Source organism: Bos indicus, chromosome 7 (genome assembly GCF_029378745.1).
Source record: "Bos indicus isolate NIAB-ARS_2022 breed Sahiwal x Tharparkar chromosome 7, NIAB-ARS_B.indTharparkar_mat_pri_1.0, whole genome shotgun sequence".
Classification (NCBI taxonomy): domain Eukaryota; kingdom Metazoa; phylum Chordata; class Mammalia; order Artiodactyla; family Bovidae; genus Bos; species Bos indicus.
The window spans coordinates 96,150,759-96,175,718 of NC_091766.1; the positions used below are offsets into that span (position 1 = coordinate 96,150,759).

A 24,960-nucleotide genomic window follows, 5' to 3' on the forward strand; every position below is an offset into this window, starting at 1 on the left:
CATCCCTAGTTATCATGTTTTACTGTACCAGGATTTAACTAGTACCACGGGGAAAAAAAGAAATAGCAGATATATTTTTTCAAAAGATCAACTACAATTATGACATGAGAAATTTCTCTAAAAATGTAATTTTTCAGTCGTGTCTGATCTCTGTTTTGTCTGAGATCAGGATGAAACCATGTTGCTCAGTCTCAAACTGTCAGCTTGTCTCTTTCTTTCAGTGACTTTTATATTCCTCTTTGGGCTTAAAGTATTGAGAATTCATTTTATTGTAAAATGTAAAAACTCATTTTTAAGAAGCATGTTCTCTTTGTGCTTTTTAAAGGAAGAAAAGGATATCTAGATTAGAATAATAACTTGTAGCATCTTGTAGACTTTTTATTTTAGTTGATGAGTGCTTGGACAATGTTAGGATGTTCTATTACCTAAAAAGGACTCATTAAAAAAAAATATGTACCACAGTGCAAGAACAAATGACTTCTCAGAGGTTGCTTAACCATTTCCTCTAAGTCTGAGAAAGTGGTTGTTTTCAAAATCACCCAGCTGAATTTGGGTAGAACTAAACTTAGCTGAGCAGTTCGGTGGGTTAAACTCACTTACTGTTTCACTTCCATCTTCCTGTAAAGAAGTTAAAGTTTAAAAATTAAAAAAAAAAAAAAAAAAAAGCTTTTTGGTTCCAGTCATTTTTACTAGCCAGCTGACTGGACAAAAGTTCATTATTTTCTCTGTAAAACATAATAGGTTTAAAGGGTCTCTAAGAAAGCATCACTTCATGGTAAATAGAAGAGGACAAAGTGGAAGCAGTGACAGACTTTATTTTTTGGGCTCCAAAAGCACTGCTGACAGTGACTGCAGCCATGAAATTAAAAGACACTTGCTCCTTGGAAGAAAAGCTATGACAAACCTAGACAGCATATTAAAAAGCAGAGACATCACTTTGCTGACAGAAGTCTGTATAATCAAAGCTGATTTTTCCAGTAGTCATGTACAGATGTGAGAGTTGGACCATAAAGAAGGCTGAGAACCAAAGAATTGATGCTTTTGAAATGTGATGTTGGAGGAGACTTGAGAGTCCGTTGGACAGCAAGGAGATCAAACCAGTCCATCCTAAAGGAAATCAACCCTGAATGTTCATTGGAAGGACTGATGCTGAGGCTGAAGCTCCAATACTTTGGCCACCTTGTGTGAAGAGCCTACTCACTGGAAAAGACCCCAGTGCTGGGAAAGATCAAAGGCAAAAGGAGCAGAGGGCTGCAGAGGATGAGATAGTTAGAGAGCATCATTGACTCAATGGACATGAATTTGAGCAAACTCAGGGAGATGGTGAAAGACAGGGAAGCCTGGCATTCTGCAGGCCAGGGGGTCGAAAAGAGTCAGACATGACTTAGCAACTGAACCACGTAAAAGCTTCTACTTTTCTAAAATAGCAACCAATAATGGTTCAGTAAAATGATCAGACACTGTATTGTATTTGGATAACTTCATAATCATAATGAGCAGGGGGAAGGAGGGAGTCCACCTTACTGCCTGTGATGGAATCGTAACACAGTGAATATAGTTGGACAAGATCAGTGTCTGAATATCTACTAAGTAGTGGCTCAGAGAACTGTGGGAACCGCAGCACGAGTGTCTGACACATTGTGGTAATTGTGTTCGTCTCTGAGGCCATCCTGAACCTCAGTTCTTCAGCTCTGATCTGGAGGTGACTGTGATCAAAGCCTGTGAAGATACGGGGCCTGTTCCTGCACAAGGGGTTAGTTTGAGTTATGCCGCATGGAGCTGAAGGGTTTAGCTACTGCAGTTGAGAAAAATGTGAGTTTGAAACTTGGTTGTGCCACTTCCTAGCAAGTTCTTTCACCTCCCTGCCTCTTACTTCATCCATAGAATGTTGTGGGGATTAAATTAAATGAGATGACACCTGTAAAATGTTGGTTACTTAATACAGAAAACTACTAATTATTGAGTACTTGCTGTGTGCTAGGCTCTGTTCTAAATATTTTACATGGTGTCTCATTTAATTCTCACAACTCAGTGAGGTAGACCACTGTTACTATCTCCATTTTACAGATAAGCAAACTGGGCTTGGAAAGACGAAGTCACCTGCTCAAGGTTACACGGGAAGTGACAAAGCACTCTGGTTCCAGACACATTCGTAACTTCTTAGCTGTTTCCAGCCTGTTATTAGCGTGTGCTAAACCCCTCAGTGAATGTTGACTTTTATCACCAACGTTATTGGTGGAGGTGTTAAAATGGTGGGCGGTGGTTATGAACTTGGTCTTACTTTTTTCAGTATCTCTCCTGGGCTTGCTCTGGGACACCTGTTAGGCGGAGCATCCTCACATCCACTGATGAAGGAGCGAGAACCTCCCTCAAGTCAACTGCATCCAGGTCCTTGGTCTTTGGAGGAAAAGCCCACAGCTGCACACAGGATTTTTGTGTAAAGAATGTAAAATGTCCTGAGTATACCCAGTGTTCCATTCTCTCCCTATGTGTCTGAGTTTAAATCTAAAGTAACCAAGAGACCCTGCATATGTTCCCATTTCAAAGATGTCAGAGAATCACAGTATAATCTTTTGTTTTAGGAGGATAAATTAGTCTGTAAGAAGAGTACATCCCAAACACTAATGGTGTACTGTGTGGATGATGGGTAAGTTAGTCATCTATTGCAACATAATAAATCACAGAACTTAATGGCTTAAAACGGCAACCGTATATTGGCTTATGATTTTGTAGGTCAGCAGTTTGTTCTGGGCTCAGCTGGATGTTTCTTCCACCGTTCTTGCCCGAGGTCACTTGTAGCAGCTGTCATCTGGTAGCTTGATTGGGAGGGAGCTGGAAGATTTAGGATGGCTTCGCTCCCATATCTGGCAGTGAGTGCTGTCTGTTTGCTGGGCTTTTTTTTTTTTTTTCATTTGATTCCTCATCCACAAGTAGGCTAGCTCAGATTTCTTCTCTCAGGGCTCTCCAGGTCAGCAGAAGAGAAATGGTGAACACTGTAATACCTCTTAAAACCTAGGATTGGAAATTTTATAGTGTTGCTTCTGCTGGCATTCCATTGCTTAAAACAAGTTACAAGGCCAGTGTGATTGGAGATAAAGTCTCCAGTTCCTAATAGGAGGTCCCATGAGAGATTACTAGCAAATTTTATCCTGCTATCCAGGTTTCTTGATTTCACTATCTAGGGCCATTTCTAAGACACCTCAACTGTTGATAATTTTCATTAATTTATCACTGTTAGATCTTGACTGGTTAAAACATGATCTATACATGTTGGAAGGCTTTTCCTGTTTTTTTTTTTTTTTTTTTTTTACATATAAAACATACAAAATATAAATAAAAAAACATTCAACTTACCTTTATTCCGCCTTCCAGAAATAACCACTAATATTTTCATTTTCAGTGTATCCAGCAAGATGACTGTTTCAAGTTCTGTAACCTGCCTCTTAATACTATATTTTGAACAGCTTTTCATGTATAAACTAGATGTAAATAATTTTTATGTATGCATAATATTTTACTGGATGTGAATATACCTATCCCTTGATGTTACATGTGTAAGTTTTTTTTTTTTTCTTACTATGTGAGCAAGACCGCTGTAAACACTATATATATATGTCTGTGCAGTTACTCAGGAGAAATTCCTCTTGTGGAGTTATTTGTTCAAAGAACGTATTTTAGGCTTTTGACATGTATTGATGAGACATGATTTTTAAAATTACCTGGTTTGTTAGTAAGTATTAGCATTGCAGAGCTAGGTTCTTAAGCGTTACAGTGAAATTGTTCTTTAGACATTCACAAATAAATGCATACATTATGGTTTGTTTTTGGGGAAATGTGTGTGCTCTTGACTGCCAAGATGAATTCTTAGGCGTGAGCTTTAGACTTATACCAGTTGCCTTTAACACGATCTCAAACATAATGCATACTTTTTAAAACCTTGTTAAAAATGGAAACTAAAGATAACTTCACATTCCTTTAGCATTTCACGTCGGAGTGTGTAAACGTAGTTGCTAATAATGTCTTACTGGCTAAAGCTTTTCTTTTGCCTCTGGGACCACTGACTAGAGTTCTACTTCTGTCTTCTTCCGTATCTCTGTGCTACCCATGGTGCATTTTGTCATTTCCAGGTTCTTTTTTGTTTTCCCAAATGGTTTGAGAATGTTAACATTTTGCAGCCTGGGTGTAAACATTTTTCTAGGACAACCCCCCCCCCGCCCACCAGTCTTTTTTGTTTTTCCTGCTAATATTTAATTTGGTAGCAGTGTTATTTGGGAGTCACCTTTGTAGGGTCTTCCTGATGTATAACTCAGTTTTCATAGAAATAATTAAAAAAATTTTTTTTCATTTAATAATTATTCCATAACCATAATTATAATGTTAACTAGCATAAACTTCGGAGAAGGCAATGGCACCCCACTCCAGTACTCTTGCCTGGAAAATCCCATGGATGGAGGAGCCTGGTAGGCTGCAGTCCATGGGATCCCTAAGAGTTGGACACGACTGAGCGACTTCACTTTGATGCATTGGAGAAGGAAATGGCAAGCCACTCCAGTGTTCTTGCCTGGAGAATCCCAGGGACGGGGGAGCCTGGTGGGCTGCCGTCGATGGGGTCGCACAGAGTCAGACATGACTGAAGCGACTTAGCAGCAGCATAAACTGATTTGTGAACAGACACTAATTCTTGGTAAGGATGCAGCTGCTTTGGTGGGGGCATACGTGCTTGAACCTTGTAGAGAGTAGCCCTTTAGTTGGAGACAATGAGCAGTGGCCTTAGAAAATGTTGCAGAGAGAACAGAGAATGTTGCTTAATTTGGAGTTTTGTTAAGTGGGCATAGGTTAAAAGAACATCTACCTTGTTTGTTGAGGTAGAAAATGCCCTTTCTTTCCTGAAGGAAATGAGTCCTCCCTGATTTTTTAATTCTTTTTTTTTTTGTCTTTAATATGTATTTATTTGGCTGTGTCGCGTCTTAATTGTGACACACATCTTGGGTTGTAGTGTGCGGGCTTAGTTGCCCTGTGGCCTGTGGGATCCCCACAGGGATCGAACCTGTGTCCCCTACGTCAAAAGGCAAATTCTTAACCACTGGACCACCAGGGAAGTCCTAATTCTTGTGTTACAATTCTTGTGTTAAACTGTAGGTGTTTATTTGTTCTTCTTGTTGATCCTTTGCATTAAATTCTCTGTCTGAAGCATTTCATGGTGGGATTCTTTATGTGCTGTGTCGCTGTTTGGTACTCTCCTGGATCATTGGCATTCTCTGGCAGAATGTCTCCTTTTCCTCTTAAATGTTCTCCTTGATAGATAGTTAAAATAACGTGCTTCATAGCGGCAGCAAAACTAGCAAGTAGTTCCTCTTCTTTGCTCCCTTCCCTCTAGCACTGAAATGTTGATTTTTGCTCATTGGACCACTCAACTGCACAGAAAATAGCAGCTGTGATTAGACTCAGTAAATATATGCAGTGTAGAATTTGAAAACGGTAGAAAATTTATCAACTGAATGTTTTAGTTTATAAAGTAAAATCATTGTCTATGTTATATGCTGCCTTTTAGGTTATTTCAGCCAGAAAATGTTGAGCATTATAAAAGTTTAAATTGCCTTCTTAGAAATTGTAACGGTCATTGGATATCTGAGTTTTATTGTGTAAGTGCAATTATAGCAAATGAGTGTGGCCTTTAGATACACTTAATCCCTAAGGATATTTTGGGAAGAGATGTAGTGTCCTTACAATCAAGGCAGCTATTTGGCAAATATTTTAGGAGCTAGATGACTTAAAAATGTAAAACCTGTGTATTAAAACCTCTGAGAGTCAGATATAATCATCTAAAGTTATCCTGTTCCACACTGGCTGAAGTCTGCCACGGACACTGCTGTTGCTGAGCCTAGATGACATCAAGAGGTCAGCATGAGGTTTCTAGACTCTTATTTTATGAATTTATTTACTAATATATACTGTAATGACATTTAAGCATCATATTTTATAATAAAAGATGTGAGGGAGGAAATTATATTGGTGGATCTTAAAGGGAAATACTAGTGTGCTTGACTAAAAGGTAGAAGATCCATTTATTTGCTTATGATTTTGAAATTCCTACCCTAGTTAGATAATACACTGCTGTTGTTGTTCAGTCGTTAAGTTGTGTCTGACTCTTTGCGAACTCCTCGACTGTAGCCTGTCAGGCGCCTCTGTCCATGGGATTTCCCAGGCAAAAATACTGGGTTGCCATTTCCTTCTCCAAGGTAGTATATTAGCAATAGACTACTAATGCAGCAGTAAATAATTCGAAAAGTATTGTTGACCCACTTACCTTATTTGACCCCTATGATAAAGCAGACAGAGAAGTTATTATTCCCATTTTAACAGTGAGGAGACTGAGGTTCCAACACACATCAAGTGATGGAGTCAGAATTAGAACCTCCAATTTCTCTTCACTATACTTTATGCCTCCTAAACCACAATTGATTTAAATTATATGCTGGCTTTGAGGAAAGAAGAGGAAATGTAGTCTGAAGAATCAGTGTCCAGTAAAAATGAATTGCAATGACTCAGAGCTAATAATCACTGAAATAGTACTAAACCTAGCCTTAGAGCAGGTGTTAGAAGAACTTTCTTAACCTCATAGCTAGCATATTAACCTTGTTTTATTCCAAGCTTCAGCTCTCAAAGATTTTATGAGTGAAAATGAACGTGATTTTCTTTAATTAATACTTCATTTTAATGTGTTGCGTATTGCTACTTTGATTTCAAGCTTATTGCAGGCTTCTGCCCTGGTAGGCACTAGGCACACAAAGATGAATGAGATAAGAGCCCCTCCTTAGAGCAATTATCTAAGTGTGAAGCAAAATTTTAAATTATAGTTTACTGACGCAGAAATTCTCTTCTCTATGGGATAAACCAGGCCTTGAAAATTTTCTAAACTCTTTCTCAACCCCTAATCCTTTGATAGGCAAAAAGTTGCCAGGATTAAAATGTATTTTGGAAAGTATAGGTAACAGGTATTGGAACTCATCCTAAATGTGAGAGCTAGATAAGCATGTGTGCACAAGTAGTGTGCACAGCTTCCATCTTCCAGGTTTGAGGGCTTCCAGCAGTGTGTAGCAGAGAAGGCAATGGCACCCCACTCTAGTACTCTTGCCTGGAAAATCCCATGGATGGAGGAGCCTGGTGGGCTGCAGTCTATGAGGTTGCTAAGAGTCGGACACGACTGAGCGACTTCACTTTCACTTTTCACTTTCATGCACTGGAGAAGGAAATGGCAACCCACTCCAGTGTTCTTGCCTGGAGAATCCCAGGGATGGCGGAGCCTGGTGGGCTGCCATCTGTGGGGTTGCACAGAGTCGGACACGACTGAAGCGACTTAGCAGCAGCAGCAGTGTGTAGTTGGAGAGGGTACAGTGACTCATAATTCGGGAATGATTGTTTTGATCTCTCCCTGTAGTCTCTGTAGAACATTGGCAGGGCAGCCAGGATAATTAACACTGCACAGTCTAATTATAAATAAAGTGCCATGGACAGTGGCACCAAGCAAGCCTGTCCTGGGTCATCCTCCAGGTTGGCAGGATTGTTTTAGAATGATGACTAGATAATGTCAAGTTTGCTATAAATCAAGTTGCTTTTCCTAGATTGTCCAAGGAGTTACCCTACTGCGAGAAAGTAATATTGGTGGAAGACTCACTGGTTTCACTTTTTCAGGGCTCATTTAAGTATGTTGTTATTGCAGTCCTTCTAACCTTTTCATCCCAAGAGAAGAGTTAGGCATCTTAATTTTTATGGTACAAACAATACTTTGGCCACCTGATGCGAAGAGCTGACTCACTGGAAAAGACCCTGATGCTGGGAAAGATTAAAGGTGGGAGAAGGGGACGACAGAAGATGAGAGGGTTGGATGGCATCACTGACTCAATAGACAGGAGTTTGAGTAAACTCCGGGAGTTGGTGATAAACAGGGAGGCCTGAGTGCTGTAGTCCATGGGGTCGAAAAGAGTCGGACACGAGCGACAGAATGGAACTATTTTAGGGAGAGTAGTGGAACGGGTCAGAGTAGGACATTTGTTCCAGCAATAGTTGAATTGATTTTAAAAAGCTGAAAACCTAGGGATTTGAAAAGATTACACTGGACTAGTGTCTTAAAGAGGGCGGGGAAAAGAAAGGCTTGTGGGCGAGGAGAGGGAGGAGGGTGGGCTATGGGTACAAAGATGAAGTGGCCACAGCAGCCACGCGTGCTTGAGGGAAACTGAGATGTTTGCAACATGCCATGGTCTCACTGTGGGTCAGAGGCGGAGCAGGCCCTGTGCACGGGGCTGTGTGCGCTTCCAGGATGTGTGGAAGCGTGGCTTAGCGCCAAGGACCGACTGAGTTTATATATAGTTTTGGGCATCGGGTCACTGAGATTTAGGACAAAGGTGCTAGCTATGGAGATTCCTTTCACAGAGCTGAAACCTGAACTACTGCCAGATGGTTGTGTTTCTGCATAATGAGAGTCAAGGTTGTCATTACCCTAAATGAAGTCGGCACTTTAAATCCAATGCTTAAAAATGAGGCCTCTTTCCCTGCCCACCCCCCACCCTCCCCGACCCGTGGCATTTTTCCTATTGAGAAAGTACTCAGCTAAAATTTTAAATGGAAACTTAAAAAGGGAGTTCGCTTTTTAAGAGAAAAATATACAAAAATCTAAATACAGAAATAATGACTCGAGTATAGTTTTTTGCTTAAGAATTTTTTTTTTCCTTTACTTTTGAAGCAATCATAAGAGTTTTGCTTTAAATGTGTGTGTGTGTGTGTGTGCTCAGGGTTCAGTCATGTACTATTCTTTTCGAACCTATGAACTGTAGCCTGTCACGTCCTCTGTCCATAGAATTCACCAGGCAAGACTACTGGAATGGGTTGCCATTTCCTAGTCCAGGGGATCTTCCTGACCCAAGGATCAAACGCGCATCTCTTGTATTCTTGGGCAGATTCTTTATCACGTACCACCTGGGAATCTCCTTTCTTTAAAAAGTAGCTCTCTGCCACTGCTGCTGCTGCTGCTAAGTCGCATCAGTCTTGTCTGACTCTGTGCGACCCCACAGACAGCAGCCCACCAGGCTCCCCCGTCCCTGGGATTCTCCAGGCAAGAACACTGGAGTGGCTTGCCATTTCCTTCTCCAGTGCATGAAAGTGAAAAGTGAAAGTGAAGTCACTCAGTCGTATCTGACTCTTAGCAACCCCATGGACTGCAGCCCACCAGGCTCCTCCATCCATGGGATTTTCCAGGCAAGAGTACTGGAGTGGGGTGTCATTGCCTTCTCCGAGCTCTCTAATCCATTTTAAATACTTAGTTTTACTATCCCACTCCCACATACACAAAAAAACATTCTCTAGGTTTCTATTTAAGAGGAGGAGTAGGACATAAGTATTTTTGAAGGCAGTGGCACCCCACTCCAGTACCCTTGCCTGGAAAATCCCATGGACGGAGGAGCCTGGTGGGCTGTAGTCCATGGGGTCGCTAAGAGTCACACACGACTGAGCAACTTCACTTTCACTTTTCACTTTCATGCACTGGAGAAGGAAATGGCAACCCACTCCAGTGTTCTTGCCTGGAGAATCCCAGGGATGGGGGAGCCTGGCGGGCTGCCGTCTATGGGGTCGCACAGAGTCGGACACAACTGAAGCGACTTAGCAGCAGCAGCAGCAGCAGCAGCAGCATTATCACTGGCTAAATATTTCTGTGTTTTCCAGGTCTTCTTGAAAGAGGGACACGCCTAAGACTTTTGGGCTTGTTAAAGAGCACCTCTGTCTCTAGCTCAGGACCCAGTTCTGATCTGTCTCTGTAATGAGCCTAAATAGACCTTTGAGTAGTAGAAACTGCTCTTGGAGATCCAGCAGGACTTGATATATATGGCTTTTTAGGCCAGTTTCTGGGAGAATATGAATTACAGCCAGTAACACTGCTTCCTTGCCCTCCACCAGTGTGTTTTGTTTGACTTTCTGTTGTGACTCTGTTTTCTAGTTTATTGAGCTCTGCCCTTTATTGTTTCTCCTTAGGTTTCTCCTTAGGTTTAATTTGCTTCTTTCCCCCCAGCTTCTTAAGGGTAGAAACTTAGCTCATTGATTTTAAACCTTTTTCTAATATAGCAGTAAATTTCTCTCAAGTTTTGACAAGTTGTGTTTTTACTTTAAATATTTTCTGAATTCCTTGTGGCTTATCTTGGACTCCTGGATTATTTAGAAGTGTATTTTCTATTTTCCAAATATCTATCTAGAGATTGTCTGGATTTACTATTACTGGTTTTTTGGTCAGAGAACATAGTCTTTAAAAAAAGTCTAGTTCAGTCTTTTGAAATTTATTGAGATTTATGGCCCAGCATGTGATCGTCTTGGTAAATGACTCATGTATTCTGTAGTTATTTGGTATAATGTTCTGTAAATGTCAATTAGGCCACGTTGGTTGATAGCATCTCTCACATATCCTGTTGCTTTACTTATTTGTTGCCTACTTGTTCCAACTAGTATGAAGAGAAATGATAAAATCTCTGGTTATAGTTGTGAATGTTTTTGTTTTGCTCTTGAGTTTTGCCACTTTTTGTTTATGAATTTTGAAGCTTTATTATTGTGTACATACATGTTTAAGAATGGTGTCTTATGCTGATAAATTTCTGCTTTTATCATTATGAATTTCATTCTATTTTGTTAACCTATTTGTCTTTTAATTTTTAATTCATCTCTTATAGACAGTGTATAGTTCAATCTTGGTTGTTTAAATATGATAATCTCCGCCCTTTCGTTGGCTGCTTAATCCATTAATAGTTCATGTAATTATTTATGTAGGTGGTTTTAAGTCTACCCTTTTGCCATTGTTTCCATTGGTCCCTTTTTGTTTTTCTCTTCTAAGGCCTTCTTTTGGGTAATTGGCTATTTTTTAATACTTCATTTTATTTATTCTATTAGTTTCTTTGCTATGCATGTTTTAAGTTACTTTTTCATTGATTATTCTAGGGCTAATAATATGCAACCTTAACTTTTTAAAGTCTGTTTATAGTCAGAATCATATCACTTGACATTTTACCCCTGACTTTTCTTACTTCCTACTTCACACCTCCAACCCCTCACTTGACACATCCATTTTATCTTCTCAATTCACAAATATAATTTAATGTAACTCTCCTTATTCACCCTCTCCACTTTTCATGCTCTTGTCATATCTTTTATTTCTGTTCAAAACTACTTGCATGTTATTCTTGTTTAAAAGAGTCTTTTAAGGAAACTTTAAGAAAAGTAAAAAATATAAACTTACTTTTTGGTAACTTACTCATCATTTTGGACAAGGCAATGGCACTCCACTCCAGTACTCTTGCCTGGAAAATCCCATGGACGGAGGAGCCTGGTAGGCTGCAGTCCATGGGGTCGCTAGGAGTCGGACATGACTGAGCGACTAAGCAGCAGCAGAAGCAGCATTCATCATTTTTGGTATCCTCCTTTCCTTCCTGAAGACCTGAATTTCCATATGGTATTGTTTCCCTCCATCCTGAAGTACTGTTTTTTTGTAATTTCTTGTAGTGCACATCTGCTTGAGAAGAACTTTGTCAGCTTTCATTTTATTTGAAAATATGTTTATCTTGTTTTTGAAGGATTTTTCACTAGATAGAGAATTCTGAATGGATTTTTTTTTTTTTTTCTTCTAGTCCTTTAAAAATGTTCTGTCATCTCCTGGTCCCCATTGTTGTGATGAGAAGTTAGTGTTCTTTGCATTATTTTTCTCCTGTATGTAACATATTGTTTTGGGGTCCTTTTACTGATTTTCTCATTATCTTTGATTTTCAGCAGTTCAACCATGATTAAACTAGATATGATTTTCTTTGTATTTATTGTCTTGGGAGTTTGATGAGCTCTTTGGATATGATAAAATAGTGTTTTCATCAAACAATACAATTTTAACAATTATTTCTTTAGATATCTTTTCTGCTTTTATTCTCGTGGTCTTTTTTGGGGGGCTGTTAGTACATACGTGTTAGACTGATACTGTCCTACAAATGTCTGATGCTATGTTCATTTTTCTGCAAATCTTTTTTTCCTCTTTATTCCTCAAATTTGTAATTGGCAGTGATCTGTCAAGTTCATAGACTCTGTCTTCTGCTATCTCAAATCCACTCTTAACGTCTATTCAGTGACCTCTATTTGAAATGGACAACCAACTAGCACATGCAATTCCACTTAGTGTTATGGGGCAGCCTGGATGGGAGGGGAGTTTGGGGGAGACTGGGTACATGTATAGCTATGGCCAAGTTGCTTCGCTGATCACCTTAAACTGTCACAGCATTGTTAATTGGATATACTGATAAAAGATGAAAAAAATATCTATTCAATGACTTTTTCATTTTAGTTATTGAACCTTTCAGTCCTAGAATTTCCTTTTTGTTTTTTTTCCCCCTCCCATTTGGTTCTTTTTTCTAGTTTTGATTTTTCTGAGATTCCCATCTGTTCATATATTCTTTTCTGTTGTTGTTTTTAAACAGAATGTCCTTGACTTTTTGAGACATATTTATAATAGCTGATCTAAAGTTTTTACCTACTTTAGATACTGTGTTTTTTAAAAATGGCTTTGTAGGGTGTTGATTTTTGTTTTAGTAGGCAGTTTAGTTACTGACTGATCTTGTATAGGCTTAGCTTTATATTTTGCCATGGCTGATCTGTGGAAGTCTCAAGGTTTTTCCCCAGGCCCCTTTACCTTAGCAAGGCTCATCCTCCAAATTCTGTTTCTGCTGTGGATTCTATTAGGGCTTAGTTTTGGGCTTTGTTAGCGTATGTCTAGAGTAGGCCTTATCCTGGGGTATGTTTTTACTCCTAAAGCGAAGCCTTCCTAGTGTTTCATGCCCAGAGTGTTAATGAGTTCTCTTTGTTTGGACTGGGTTAGACTGCCAGTCTTTCCCTTAAGTCGCTTGACCTCTCGTATTTCTGTTAACCTTAATACAGCCACTCTTTTGTAAGCCCTGTGTAGTTACATGTCCTGCATTGGTTAAAGACTCTCAGGAAACCCTTATACAAACTTCTGTGGTCCCCCTCTGTATAACTCCCTCCTCCCCAGGACCCTATCTCTGCCTCCCAGCCCTCCTCTGCCTGGAATCCAGCTCACTGTACTACAGTCAGAAAAATACCCCCAAGGCAGAGCACCAAGCAGATGTGGCCTGATGACCCTTTCCTTCTTTCGGAGGTCACATTCTTGCCCCGTCTCTTAGCTGGTACCTGAAAATAGTTGCATTATTTTGTCCAGTTGTTTATGAGAGGAGGAAAGGTCTGGGACCAATTACTCTGTCATACTGAAGGTGGAAGTCTCCCATGGCATTTTTACATGCATTAAAGTGAACTTTAGGGTAGCATGAAAGGGCAAAATAAATCTTAGTCACTCTTGGAACCAAATAGGTAAAGTGAGCTTACGGTGTTCATGAACCGAACCATTTCTCTCTGATCTTCCCACCTCCCACCCCTAATTATCCATTCACTTGTCTTCTGTCTTCTCAAGGGAGACAAGGAGGGTGAGGGGAAGGGAAGAGAGAATGACCTTACTTGGATCCTGCATCCTGGGCTGTGACCTTGGTCCTGTCAACTGAAAAATTAAGTGCAGTTTGTGAAAATGCACTGTTATTAGTGGTAAAAGTAGGAATGCATGTCGGACTCTGTGTTTGTGTTTTATGACACTGCTTGTACCTTGTGGTATAAGCAAACAGGATGTTACCAGAAAAGGGACTACTTAAAACTTCTTCCAAACTTATATACAGTGCTAATGACTGCCCTTCAATGGTGAGATACTGATATACCTAAACTCCTGACTTAAAGTGGGCCTTGTGGTTAATAGCAAGAGGTTTTCTTTGAGTGTGGTTGGGGGGTTGGGTAATGTTTTGCCAGATTAGACTTGTATAGAAGAATCACTTTTTTTGTTATAAATTCTAATCTTTCTATTTTCTTTTGCACCTTAAACTTCTTTAAAATAAAACCTCTTTTTGATAGAAAAGGACTGCTCATTAGAGAAATAGTTACTTTAGTTGATAATTAGCCATCTTTTTCAGAAATTGAATGGTTTCCATTTAGAAATCATCTAGAAGATGTAAATGCTGTCTCACACATGGAGCTTTTCCCTCTATTTAAATATGTCATAAGGGCCTCAGAAGAAGAATAATCCTTTATTGTTAGGGCCTAGTTTGAATATTGCATGTTGCTATAGTACCTAATTGAATATACCAATTCTTATATCTGCCCAACAAGCCTTAATTTAGATTAGGTTTATTCTTTTAAAGTTGTTTTGGCTTGTTGATTTGAAAATACATCCTTTAAAACTTCATTTTCTCAGAAAATGTGATAGCAATTTAAAGGGATTAATGTCTGTGGGAAGTTTGCTCCTTTTATTTGACTCTTGACCGTGTCGTTTGCCGTAGCTTTGCTTTCTGTCCTGTTTTCTAAATTGAACACCTCGGTTAATCACTTACTCTTTGTGTATTTTCCCCTTTGTCTCTCACCACATCCTCCCTACATGTTTAACCCTGGATTAACCATCTGCTGTCCCTTTCTTTTTTTAAAAAAAGTTTTCACTTGCTTTTTATTTTTAATTATGGTAAAATGCACATAAATGTGCAAATACACACTTAGGTTATTTCCACCTTAGACACAGGCCAACAAACAAAAGCAAATGGATTTAACACTTCTGTATGCCAATTTTCTTTTAGTTTGACCCTGTGTTTCTTTCTTGATGTACAGCTGTGTGCTCAAAAGAACTGCCTGCAGCACTTACTACCTGGCTTTGTTAACTTTCCCTTCTTTATTTGGGCCTCTGAAGTCAGGCTTTCACTTGCCCACCTCTGAAGTCGCCTCGTAAAAAGTCACTGGTTTGCAGGTTGCCAGATCTAGTGGCCTCTCTTTGGCTTCATCGTACGTGACCTTCCTAAGACATTCAACACCAGCCACTTCCTTCTTCATGAACTCTTCCTTTGCTTTCTACTGTCCTGATTTTCCTGCCTCTGGTACTTCTCCTCCTCTGCGGCCCCTCTTAAATAGTAACGCTCTCTGACGCTTACATCCCTTCAGTAGTCTCATCTATCTGCATGATTTTAATCCTCAGTTAAATAAACACAGCTAATTCTGAAACCTGAATCTTCCACCCAGATCCTTCTTTTGAGTCCAGGCCCACATAACATAATCCTTGTAACAGACTTACAAAGCAGTACTGTTTTCCATATTTATAGGTGAGGAAATTGAAACTCAGGGATGTTTGGTAACCTGTTTAAGATCAAGCAGTCAGTGGAAGAGCCAGGGTTTGAAGCTCTGTCTTACAGTGAGGCTTTCAGTGCTTTGCATGCGTGTGTGCTCAGTGGTGTGTGACTCTGAGACCCTATGAACTGTTCTTGGGATTCTCCAGGCGAGAATACTGGAGTGAGTTGCCATTTCCTCCTCCAGAGGATCTTCCCACACCAGGGATCGAACCCCCCGCGTCTCCTGCATTGGCAGGTGGATGCTTTACCACTGAGCCACCTGGGAAGCCCCTTTACTGCTATAATATGCTATTACGCAATCGTCTCCACCTGGCTCTCTGTCACGTAAGTATGTCATGTCCCATACCAGATGCCATCTCGTAACTCCATTCTTGCTGCTCCCTTCCCCCGCTTCCCCCCAGAAAACCAACAGGGGGAATATGAAACCTGTGTTCTCATCTCAGTGACTGGCATTCCCTCTTCATTATCCAAGCCAGAATGTGCATAGGCGGTTGACATAAACTTCCTCTGCCTCCATCCTGCAGGCCTATCTCCATCATCCCTCTGTCTCCATCATCCAGCCCAGCAGAGCATCAGTTCCTGTGTATTCTCACTCTTTAACACGACTTGTCATGTTGTTCCCTCCTTATCACTTCCACTGCTCCTGTCATAGTTGTTAACTTTGTATCCACCTGAGTTGCCAGTAATGCTGATAGTCCAGCCCATTGCTTCTCATATTACCTGAGCTGGAGAATCAAGGTTCCTGGTTTTTTTGGTTTTTAATTTTTAATCTGTTGTAGAAATTGTATATCATATAAAAAATGAATCATTGGAAAATTGAAAAAATATAAGCTCCATTTTAAAAGTACTGAATTTGTTAAATGTAACATTACTGTAAATGTGCTAAAAAAGTTTTAAAATATCAATATTCTTCATGTGGCCTATTGCAGATGGATAACAAACAGTTTGCAGATTGGTGCTGGTCCACAGACAACGTCAAGGAGCACCAGTTCGCAGTATCTGATGAAAAGAAATATCTTCCATTTTCTTAGATCATAACCACGTGGGCCTATGTTGTTTGAAACCGAAATAGTTCAACTAGGACCTTCTTTGCCTTGGGCTTATAGATAGCTTGTGTATGTAGATTTAAGAAGTTTTAGAAAATTTCCTGTTTCTTTAGGATCCCTTCTTTAAATGCAAAAAAAAATCCCTTTAGAGCAATGGGTAGTCATGTGTTACCCTCAAATTTTAATGCTGAGATCAAAGTGTACTCACTTAAGAACGCAAAGCAAGATTTCTTAAATAGGCTCGGAAGTACAGTCTTCATGGGCTACCTGTAATAAAAGTATTTTTCCTTGGTTTGATATATTTAACTTGATATGATTGTACATGCATACAAAAGATTGCCTTCTAATATGCAGTAAAAATATAGCAGATGAAGTGGTGTGCTCTATTTCTGAGTTTAAAATTCCACATAGGTATTAATCTGATTGGGTGATAAATAATTAAATTAGGTTATCTGGATGTGGGCAGGCATCTGACTAAGCCCCAGTCAAAAGACTGGAAGTTAATGAAGTGCAGTAGGAGATGGTAAAATGGTCAGACTGCAGGATACCCCTTGGCTTTAAACAGGGCATGGCTGAGGAATCAAAGACACAAAGATGAAGTTCTCAGGGGGTGGACTTCAGGCATGGGAATGCTCTAAATTATTAAGCTGAGACTATACTTGAGAGTCCCTTGGACTGCAAGGAGATCCAACCAGTCCATTCTGAAGGAGATCAGCCCTGGGATTTCTTTGGAAGGAATGATGCTAACGCTGAAACTCCAGTACTTTGGCCACCTCATGCGAAGAGTTGACTCATTGGAAAAGACTCTGATGTTGGGAGGGATCGGGGGCAGGAGGAGAAGGGGACGACAGAGGATGAGATGGCTGGATGGCATCACTGACTCGATGGACATGAGTCTGGGTGAACTCCAGGAGTTGGTGATGGATAGGGAGGCCTGGTGTGCTGCGATTCATGGTGTGGCAAAGAGTTGGACACGACTGAGCGACTGAACTGAACTGACTGAACTGATACTTACAGTTAGTTTAGTAATTTATTAAATTAAACTGTACTGCTCCAGTGTTCTTGCCTGGAGAATCCCAGGGATGGCAGAGCCTGGTGGGCTTGCCGTCTATGGGGTTGCACAGAGTTGGACACGACTGAAGCGACTTAGCAGCAGCTCAGACCCCATGGTTGTCTGCATCAGGCCTGAGAGAACACGTGGGCAAATGCCTAAGAGAACATCATCGTCCCATAGGAGATAAAAAAGTCAGAATGGCCTTTTAATGAAAAAGCAAATGAAGCAACCAATCTGCACCACTGTACCAGGTACTTAAAACGACCACAGATGGTGGGAGAGGGGTTCAGGATAGGAGGACGTGTGTTCATCTGTGGCTGATTCATGTCGATGTATGGCAAAAACCACCACAATATTGTAACTATCCTCCAGTTAAAATAATTAATTAAAAAACTACCACAGAAAATTTCTAACTACTGAGATTTTATTAAAAGTTTTACAAAAAAGTTTTTGAGTTCCATTATGGTAATATTCGCTCTATTAGTGAAGTCTGTGAGTCTCAAACACAATCAACTATCAAAACAAAACACAATTAGGTCACAAGAAGTTGGAGCACTGAAGGATGTTTAGGAGATTAAATTCCCAAAGCAGGATGTTATAACTGTGACCTTTTTTCCATTTCTAGATCATTCATATGAGATGGGTGGATGGCAGATTGCTGAACCCATACACCTAGAAAGTGATTAAAAGTTTTATTGAAAGAAAACTATAAAAGTAGCACCAGTCAGTCAGTTCAGTCGCTTGATTGTGTCTTGACTCTTTGCAACCCTGTGGGCTGCAGCACGCCAGGCCTCCCTGTCCATCACCAACTCCCAGAGCTTACCCAAACTCATGTCCATCGAGTCGGTGATGCCATCCAACCATCTCATCCTCTGTCATCCCCTTTTTCTCTTGCCTTCAACCTTTCCCAGCATTAGGGTCTTTTTCCAGTGAGTCAGCTCTTCACATCAGGTGAATAAAGTATTGGAGCTTCAGCTTCATCATTCCTTCCAGTGAACACCCAGGACTGATCTCCTTTAGATGGACTGGTTGGATCTCCTTGCAGTCCAAGGGACTCTCAAGAGTCTTCTTCAACACTACAGTTCAAACGCATCAATTCTTCAGTGCTCAGCTTTCTTTATAGTCCAACTCTCACATCCATACATGACCACAGGAAAAACCATAACCTTGACTAAACGTAGCATAGGTTTTATAAATTAGGGGATGGAGAGGAGATAGGAAAAGGCAACCTCATGGGGGTCTCTATGCCCCCCCAAAAGTGAAAGGAGCAAGATGAAAAGAAAATGTATTTTTGAAAGGTAATAAAGAGAAAGGGAAAAACAAGAAAATAACTTTTTCTTAATTTACACAGTAGCAAGTTAAGATGAGTTGTGGAATAACAGGTGTTCACTCGGTGGACTAGGGTGGGGGAAATGATGACACTGCAGGCAAAGGGACCAGCGAGGAAAACAGACATGGAGGATGAAATAGAAGAGCCGCCTGGCTTGGCTCAGATTAGTGAGCAGTCTGGGGTGGCCAGAGCACACGCCGGGATGCCGTGTCCAGTGCTGCCGGGGTCTCACCGTGAAGAAGGCTTGGACCGGTGCTGCTCAGACTTGTTGTCATTCAGTCGCCAACTCGTGTCTGACTCTTTGCGACCCCACGGACTGCAGCACACCAGGCTTCCCTGTTCCCTCAGGACAAGGGCCCAGGTTGTTGGATAGGAGTGTATTCAAGAAATCAGTATTTAATCTCAGCTGCCTTTTTTTTTTTTTGATACTAGCCTGTGTATTTAGCTTTCTTATTTCATTACTGTGATATGTTGTTACCTATAATTGGGTTTTTAATGAGTAATACCAGAATATTACAAGTGTCATCTAATTCAGTAGCTCTGAAATAGAAATAAGTCTCAGAGATTAAAAAAAAAAATCCTTAGATTAAATGTGGTCTTGCTAGTAGACCTTTTATTATGCCCTATCTCCCCCTAACTCTGTGCCTGCTCCTTATGTTTTGGTGTGTTTTTTTTTTTTTTTTTTTTTAGATCGGCTTCAGCTCCCCAGGAATATGATTGAAAACAGCATGTTTGAGGAAGAACCAGATGTGGTGGATTTAGCCAAAGAGCCCTGTTTACATCCTCTGGAGCCTGACGAGGTGGAGTACGAGCCCCGGGGCTCACGACTGCTGGTGCGGGGCCTCGGCGAGCATGAGCTGGATGAGGATGAAGAGGACTACGAGTCGTCTGCGAAGCTTCTGGGCATGTCCTTCATGAACAGGAGCTCGGGCCTCCGAAACAGCGCGGCCGGCTACCGGCAGAACTCGGACGGGACTTGCCCGGCGCCCTCTGCCAGGACCATAGGGGTCTGTGTTTGCATCATCCTACTTGCTGTTGCTATAATCCTGGCGATTTACTTCCTGCCCAGGTGTACCTTTACCAAAGAAGGCTGCCATAAAAACAACCGACCCACGGAACCGATTCAGCCCATCGCAACAAATGGAAAGTTGTTTCCGTGGGCCCAAATCAGGCTGCCCACTGCCGTTACGCCAGTGCGCTATGACCTGACCCTCCACCCAAACCTCACCTCGATGACGTTCAGGGGTTCTGTGACGATTTCGCTTCAGGCCCTTCAGGCCACGTGGAACATCATTCTTCACAGCACAGGCCACAACATTTCCAGAGTGACTTTTATGACCGCAGTTTCAAGCCAGGAAAAAGAAGTTGACGTCCTGGAGTACCCACTGCATGAACAAATCGCCATTGTTGCCCCCGAGACCCTGCTTGAAGGGCACAATTATACCTTGAAGATCGAGTATTCGGCAAACATATCTAGTTCTTACTATGGCTTTTATGGCATCTCCTACAGAGACGAAAGTAATGAGAAAAAGTATGTAGCCCTCTTCAGTGATTCTGCTTCTTTGCTCTCTGATGACTTCTGCAATATGGATCTCTTTGCCCACATCAGCGACATTGACTGCAATTATTATTATTATTATTATTTTTAAGAGATTAGGTGCAAAATAATAGAATGGTGATTTGAAAGAGTATACTGTAGCTCAGACGGTAAAGAGTCTGCCTGCAATGCAGGAGACCCGGGTTTGATCCCTGGGTCTGGAAGATCATCTGGAGAAGGGAATGGCAACCCACTCCAGTATTCTTGCCTGGAGAATCCCATGGACAGAGGAGCCTGGTGGGTTACAGTCCATGGGGCCACAAAGAGTCAGACACGACCGAGCACCTATCACTACTACTGCTCTTTCAGTCAAAACCCTGAGCATATATCATGACAATGTCATGTGTCGTGGTGGAGGTAGGGGCTTGCTGACGGAAGGAAATGGCTAAAGATTGTATCACTTACATTCTCAGTTACAAGAACTTACATTATCTTGAGCTTTTCATATCTTATGAATCTAGTTTCTGTCCCCTTACAAGGTCTCTATGTGAAGCAGAGTGGAAAATATTGATTATCCCTTAAGACTTATTTTACTATTATGTGGAAACTTTTAGAAGGTGCTTACTGAGATAGAGAAAGGAAGCATGAAGAAGTGCTGTAAACTTAGATATAGATATAGATATATATATATCTATATCTATGTATATATCTCACTTTTAGTATCTTTAATTTTTGCTGGTTTATTTCTTTTAGTGCCACTCTATTTTGGATTTCTGATGGAAATTTTAAGAAAGAAATTTTATAATTTTAATTTTAAAAAAGGGACTTAAAACATAAAATTCCTAAACTTCCCATTTAGACCACATATTTTGTTCTTTGGCGTGCTGCAGTCCATGGGGTCACAAAGAGTCAGACACGACTGGGAGACTGAACAACAACAACTTTCTGTTGTTTAACCTTAATGTTCATAGACAGATACAGCTTGAATTTCTGGAAGGATGCAGAGCACAGGTGCATACAGGTCATTCTTCAGTAGCAGTAATGTCAGTTCTCTTACATGTCCAAATTCCTTGTCAGATCTGCCTAATGCCTTGGAGCATTCTCTCATATTCCTTTGCAAACCAGTGAATTACTGATGCTGGCCATTTGGCTAATGCATGTTGATATGTTGAGAACAATAGATGAATATTTTAAATCTTAAGTGTTTTGATCCTTCTTAAATAGAGAAAAAGATGAGCAAAGTCTTTACTCCTATTCAGATAAGTAATTTTTCTCTTTCCCCTTAATGTAATGTTTTAAAAATAAATGGCCTACTGGCTCTCACCGTGAGATCTGACATAAAAAGCAAATTTAAGTTGCAGTGGTAGCTTGGGGCTTCTTGGCTTTACTTCTCCTTCTATAATCTCCATCATCTTCTAGGAATTATAGGATATATATAGAAACAGTGTTCTTAGTATGTGGCAAGTCTTTGAATAAATCCCCTAGTCACCTCTTCCATTCAGATTATTGCCCTTGGGCTCTCTTGGGCCCGCCTGTATGTAATGGGAAGAGTGGTGCTCTTGAATATGTCACTTGTTGACTCTTGCTATGGGCTGGATTGAGTGGTGCAAAATGCTAGAGAAATGGAAGACAGATTCTTACAATTAAGAAATAGAGTATTTTTTCAAACTCTGCTGTTCCAGAAAACATATATAAATTTATTTACTTACCTGGTTCCATAAAATGAATGCCCCACCTAATTGTATATCTTGATACGAGATAAAAGTTTAAAAGATTATTTATACCTTTCAAGGGATCTGAAAACTAGAATTCAAAACAGAGTAACTAAGGAATGTATTCCTTATCGATTGGAAAATCAAAGTGTGTGTAAGTGTCAAATGTACTGACACTGTTTGTGGTAGAGGAACTTTAACCTGTGTCATCTATGAGGCGGAGCTGTTGACCATAGACTTAAGGTTCTAGATAACAAACTGATACTAAACAAACTAGTAAAGAAATTTAGGGTGGGGATGTGCTTTATTTCTTTGTCCTTCCTCTCAGTGTCGTTTTCTTGAACTCTCGAAGCATCTTCTTAACTAGATCTCTGACCTCTAATCCAGCCACAGGTCTCCCCTTCTCTTTCCCATAGGCTGCCAGACTAGCTGTAGAAGCACAGACCTGACCACGTTGGTCTTTGGTTTATGATCCTCCAGCAGTTCCCCATTTTCAAGATGACTTAGTTCAATTTCTTCCTAGATCTGGGAGTTTTGGTATTTTTGCTTTTTCTCACAGCCCTCACCTGTCTTCATGAACTTCATGTGCACTTTCCTGGATTCCAGTGTTAACGGCAGCCCGTATTTACTTGAGAACTGAAGTGCTAGAAGCTGGTGCAAGCATGCTGTGTGTTTAGTTTTTTATCCTGTCAAACTCAGGAAGGGGTAGAAATTATATTTTATTCACTTTTCAGATGAGGAAGCAGAGGCACACGAAAGAACTCATTCAGCATCTTTTGACTAGCAAGTAGCAGAGGGGAATTCGAATCCAGTCATTTTCACTATAAAGACCACATATTCTTAACCACTGGGGTACACTGCCTCCTTCATCCATTCACACCTCTTTACCCATTGTTATCACCAGTGCTTCGAATTCTTTTACCTGACCCTCAGCTAATTCATAAGTGTCTTCAGTGCTGCTGGAGGTGGTGCTCAAACTGCAGCTAGTATTTCTGAAGGCAAATGCAGTCACTAATGAGAGAGTAAACTTTGCGGTATTCAGCTTAGTTTGTTTAGTTCAGTTCAGTTCAGTTGCTCAGTCGTGTCCGACTCTTTGCAACCCCATGAATTGCAGCACGCCAGGCCTCCCTGTCCATCACCAACTCCCGGAGTTCACTCAAACTCACGTCCATCGAGTCGGTGATGCCATCCAGCCATCTCATCCTCTGTCGTCCCCTTCTCTTCTTGCCCCTGATCCCTCCCAGCATCAGAGTCTTTTCCAATGAGTCAACTCTTCGCATGAGGTGGCCAAAGTACTGGAGTTTCAGCTTTAGCATCATTCCTTCCAAAGAAATCCCAGGGCTGATCTCCTTCAGAATGGACTGGTTGGATCTCCTTGCAGTCCAAGGGACTCTCAAGAGTCTTCTCCAACACCACAGTTCAAAAGCATCAATTCTTCGGCGCTCAGCTTTCTTCACAGTCCAACTCTCACATCCATACATGATTAGGTTGTAATTAGCTTAGGTTGTAAGTATCATCAATTAGCCTTCTTAAAGGGACTTCAGTGTAAGAGAGTTGTTATTGCATCTCTTTTAACATCTCTTTTAAGATCTTTTTGGTCTCAGAACATTATAATCCAGTTTTTTATCCAAAATGATGGTCCAAGTAGACTCTCATATGAATAGTATGAATGTCATCAGACTTTATCCCCGCCCCCCCTCTCCAACTCCCAGTCCCTTGCGGCCCTCTTCCAAAATCTTCTGTTAACTGGGTAAGAATTTGGGAGTTGAGTGAGGAGATAGAACGTCAGAAACATGTTTCAGTTGTTTCATGTGTGCTGATTGCTATCATTCTTGCAGTTTGCTCTAAGAAGTAGTTATTTGGGCACAAAGGAAGAGTTATGACTGTCTAGTATTTATAATAGACACCTGTGTAGGACTTTGTGGCATAAATGTGGTTGTCGTTAAGTATCAAAATAGAATTTTGAAATAGAATCAACACCCCTAAATGTTTGGTTAGGGATCCTACATCAATCCTAGTTTCACAAATAAGGATATGGGATGTAGGTCACCGATATGCTTAAGTCACATGGCTGGTAAGTTGCAGAGTTTGGGTCTTCTGCCTTTAAATCTTACACTCTTTTCCTCTTGCCTTTTAAAAATTATCAGTAGAAACTAAGCCCTGAGGAAGCAAGGCCATCATCTCCGAAGTGGTGGTTGTCTAAGTACCATATTGACTATATTGATTATATTGATTTGTGCACACCAGCACTGCATTTGTGCCGATAGCTCTATGGCCATGTTTGGATGAATTCCCAAATGCAGATCTACTTTATTCTTCTGCTGAATTAAAAATCGACATTTCTCGTCTATTTATGCTTTTCCACCAACCTTTAATTGAGGACTTACAGTTAAATTCTCAAGTGTTGTAGCTGTGTTGTAGGAGGGGGAGGAAAAATTTTGATTCCCTTCTGAAGAGAGTAAAGAACCCCAGCATACTGTCGGACGCCTGGGTTTTTGCGTCTTTGTTCTAGTGCAGATTGTGAGTTTGAGGTTTAGTGTTACCCAGTCATAGTCTGTACAGATGAATAAGGGCAGTGGATGAACATCTTGCATGCTATTCTTTGCTCAGAAACCTTTTTAAGACCTCAGTGGCCAGCTGTCACCTACCTCTGTGGCTTCATCTCCAGCCACGTTGACATCCACCCCCAGTCCCTGAACACGCACTGTTCTGTCCTTGCTTGTGCTTTCTGCTCTTTCTAGACTATACCTTTCTCCCTCTCTCCCTTTGCAAATATTCCTCATTTTTAAAGGCCCTCTTCATATTTTGTCGGCAGTTCTCTTACAGTGTCTCTACCACTGGGCAGAATCCCTACCCTTTGTTCCCACTGCTTTGTTCTTACCATTAGGACATGATTTACAGCCTGAGAACTTTCCGTCTATTGTATAACCTCTGCCTCTCCCAGTTGATTGCAAATCCTTTAATGCCTGGACTTGTATGATATTTATCTTAGTATCCCTAGAACTTGGCAGGGTGCTTTGAATAGTAGGTGCTCAATAACTGTTG

The 24,960-nt window shown here is 40.8% G+C and overlaps 1 protein-coding gene across 1 annotated transcript in view; it reads left to right on the forward strand.

Moving 5' to 3' along the window:
• Positions 1-24,960, forward strand: part of LNPEP (leucyl and cystinyl aminopeptidase) — a 102,569-nt gene that overhangs the window by 22,181 nt on the left and 55,428 nt on the right. The window contains exon 2 of the mRNA XM_019965457.2: positions 19,357-20,197. Coding sequence (XP_019821016.2) covers positions 19,357-20,197 — 841 coding nt within the window. The remainder of the gene's footprint in view (positions 1-19,356; positions 20,198-24,960) is intronic.